The sequence below is a fragment of the Cornus florida genome, unplaced genomic scaffold, assembly GCF_030987335.1.
Source record: "Cornus florida cultivar Cherokee Brave unplaced genomic scaffold, ASM3098733v1 CherokeeBrave_3.0.0_Hap2_Chr01, whole genome shotgun sequence".
NCBI classification, from domain to species: Eukaryota; Viridiplantae; Streptophyta; class Magnoliopsida; order Cornales; family Cornaceae; genus Cornus; species Cornus florida.
The window spans coordinates 118,653,130-118,656,251 of record NW_026775571.1 but is presented as its reverse complement, the minus strand read 5'-3'; the positions used below and the strand labels follow the sequence as shown (position 1 = coordinate 118,656,251).

Below are 3,122 nucleotides of genomic sequence, written 5' to 3'. Positions count from 1 at the left end.
ATAACAAATATGAAATATAATTTTTTAAATCAAAAGACAAACAAAAAATAAAAAAATAGTTATAAAATAATATGTTAAATAAATACGGTAAAAAAATATAGTTGCAAATATAAGAATCAAAATATTGATTAATAATATTTTAATTAAATAAAATTACAAATGTCATCCATAAAAATAAAAAATAAAAAATAAAATTTTATTTTTTTAATTTCACTAGGAAAATTTTCCTAATTTTCAACCACCGTGCACGAGAATTTATGCTACTTCAATCATAACAAAGATGACGTTCATTCGTTTCAGTGAAAGACCTGGAATTTTATAGCAAACAACTAATAAGAAAGTATACCGTATTAGTCAGGCTAGTCTCTAATGACTTTTCCATTCAAAGGGAACAATGTAAGGAGACCATAAATTAGGAAAATAATGTGCATTTTTCACCATCCTTGAATTCTGAATTTCTGATTCATTGACGTCTTAGATCAATTCCGTGTTGTGACAGTTTCTAGTACTTTATAACTCCACCATTTTTATTTTTCTTCCTCATTTTAGGTTCTTGACAAACGGTAATCAACCACTCATTTTAATTGTCATTGTGGTTAATTACCATGTTTTCTTACACATGCAGTTTCTCTGAGAGCTTTGTGATTGTTTCCATGCTTTGGTTATTTTTTCCCAATACTATTATAACAGAAGCTGCCCCATCCTACCGCGCCCATATATGTACTAATGAAACAGCATACACTTCCAATACCACTTTTCAATCTAATCTCAATCTCGTCCTCTCTTCTCTTTCTCCCAATGATACCACCATCAACGGATTTTATAAAGCAACAGCTGGTCTTGATGTTCCTGACGTGGCTTATGGCCTCTTTCTCTGTCGTGGCGACATTGCAGGTACTAATGTTTGTCAAGATTGTGTGGCTCATGCGGTGAAAGAAATAGTCCATCAATATTGCCCCAACCAGAATAAGGCAATTATTTGGTACGATAAGTGCATGTTACGTTATGCCAACCAGTCTTTTTTCTCCACCATGGAGGAATCACCGAATGTGAATGTGTGGAATCCATATAATGTCACAGAACAAGATCGCTTTGAGCAATTGCTGGGAGAAACCGTAGATGATTTAGCGACTCTGGCTTCAAATGATGAGTCTGGAAATGTTACGAGGTTTGCAACTCAAGAAGCTGACTTCACAGCTTTTCAGAAGCTACATAGCCTAGCGCAGTGCACACCAGATCTATCCGGGAGTGATTGTAATAGATGCCTTAGAGTGGCCATATCTTTTCTACCAACTTGCTATGTTGGGAGGCAAGGGGGGAGGGTTTTACTTCCCAGTTGTAATATTAGGTTTGAGATTAGCCCATTTTACACTTCCGTAGCCACCGCACCACCGCCTACACCAATACTACTTTCTCCTCCTCCACCTGCTCCAACCCCTTTAGCAAGTCCTCAAGGTAAAATTTTAAAGCCAATTAAAAATAATAAAAAAAATTAGTTTTCAAACTGGTAGTTAAAACTAATTAAAGCAAACTGATTTAATTTCATGGTACCATTTCATTAGGTCGAATTCAAAAAACTATGCAGGAAATGCTCATCTGCTCACTGATTAAATTTTCACTTCCTCTTTGGAGAAATTCTCTTTTACTTTGTTTGATTTATATATGTTGCTTTTCTAGAATATTGATGGGACTTTTTTTTTGGATGCAGGGAAAGGGACAATTTCATCGCAAACAATTATTGTCATTGTTGTTTCAGTGGGTGTGTCCCGGTACTTCTCTCAGTAGGTTGCTGCTTCCTAGTTAGGAGAGCAAAGAAACGGTGTTATGCCATGGAAGAAGAAAACGGTGAAGACAAGTTAACAAGTTCATTTCCTGAAGCATATAAAAATTCTCTGACATTTGTGCTTCTTTCGTGATGTAATTATGTAATTCAACACTTGCATTCTTTGGCTGTGTAGTTGGGAGTGATATTACTACGGTAGAATCATTGCAATTTGATTTGGGTACGATTGAAGCAGCCACAAACAACTTCTCCATTGAAAATCAAATATTCTTAAAGATGAAATTCTATGGGTAGATCTTAATATTTTTGCATATTTACAGGGTACTCTTCCCAATGGACAAGAAATAGCTGTGAAGAGGCTATCAAAGAGAGAGAGTTCTGGACAAGGCACAACAGAATTTAGGAATGAGGTGGTCGTTGTAGCCAAGCTTCAACATAGAAATCTTGTGAAACTAACGGGATTTTGCCTTGCTGGAGAGGAAAAGATACTCGTATATGAATATGTTCGCAACAAAAGCCTAGAACTCTTTTTGTTCGGTTAGACCCTTTGAACATATCTTTTTGTCTTTTGAATCCAATAACAACAAGTGCATGATCTCCATGGTTGAGTGCATTTACTGTTTACTCAAGAAGAAGTTAAAACTTCTGGCCTCTGCATAGCACAAATCCTATATATGAGTGCATTGCTTAAATTCTTAAGAACAAAAACTTAAAATGTGCCAAAGGGTAATTGAATATATAGGGAATACACAGAATATCGTTCCTTTAGGAATTAAATGTAACGACCCGAAAAGATACCAAAATAATAATAATAATAAAATCTATAAAAATTTCGGCATAACCTCCGCATAAAAGGTCCTTCTACAACCTGTTAAAATACATAAATAGATGCAATAGCCTCACTGGGCCTCAAAAATAACATATCATGTCCCAACGCACAATACAGATATTATATCATATTTTTAAAATGACTATATACATACATAAATCCCGTTCTTCCATCTCATCCAAACATGGAACCCACTTAAGTTACATCAAATTACAGTCCATAAAATGTAGCTAGAATTAAAAGTCCATAACTTACAACATTATACTAATTAAACTAAAGTTTTACGAGTTAGTTAATATTACATTTATCAAATATTAGAGAGTTTTAATACAAAAGATAGTAAAAATAAAATTGGTCTCCGTGCTCGTCTAAAATCGTGGTAGATCGTCGTCCGCCACCTCTTTTCCATGTCCTGAAAGATGTTAAAAATAATGGGGTGAGCATAAGCTCAGTATGAAGTGTCTAAGACACACTTCTTATATCCCCGTGAATCCCACACAATGAATGGAT

The 3,122-nt window shown here is 34.8% G+C and overlaps 1 protein-coding gene across 1 annotated transcript; it reads left to right on the top strand.

The window, feature by feature from the left end:
* Nucleotides 1–565: 565 nt before the first annotated feature.
* On the top strand, nt 566–2,325 carry LOC132281916 (cysteine-rich receptor-like protein kinase 10). Its single transcript, XM_059783572.1, has 4 exons — nt 566–1,455; nt 1,709–1,759; nt 1,959–1,978; nt 2,104–2,325. Exons 1-4 carry the CDS (start codon nt 606–608, stop codon nt 2,323–2,325), a joined length of 1,143 nt encoding a protein of 380 aa, XP_059639555.1. The 5' UTR covers nt 566–605.
* The last annotated feature ends 797 nt before the right edge of the window (nt 2,326–3,122 follow it).

What these genes read in the sequence shown, in the direction of transcription:
- LOC132281916 (XM_059783572.1), top strand. Translation starts at nt 606, where the DNA reads ATGTTTTCTTACACATGCAGTTTCTCTGAGAGCTTTGTGATTGTTTCC. An exon ending in CCCTTTAGCAAGTCCTCAAG is followed by an intron (nt 1,456 to 1,708) that starts GTAAAATTTTAA and finishes TTTTGGATGCAG; the next exon opens with GGAAAGGGACAATTTCATCG. An exon ending in TTGGGAGTGATATTACTACG is followed by an intron (nt 1,979 to 2,103) that starts GTAGAATCATTG and finishes GCATATTTACAG; the next exon opens with GGTACTCTTCCCAATGGACA.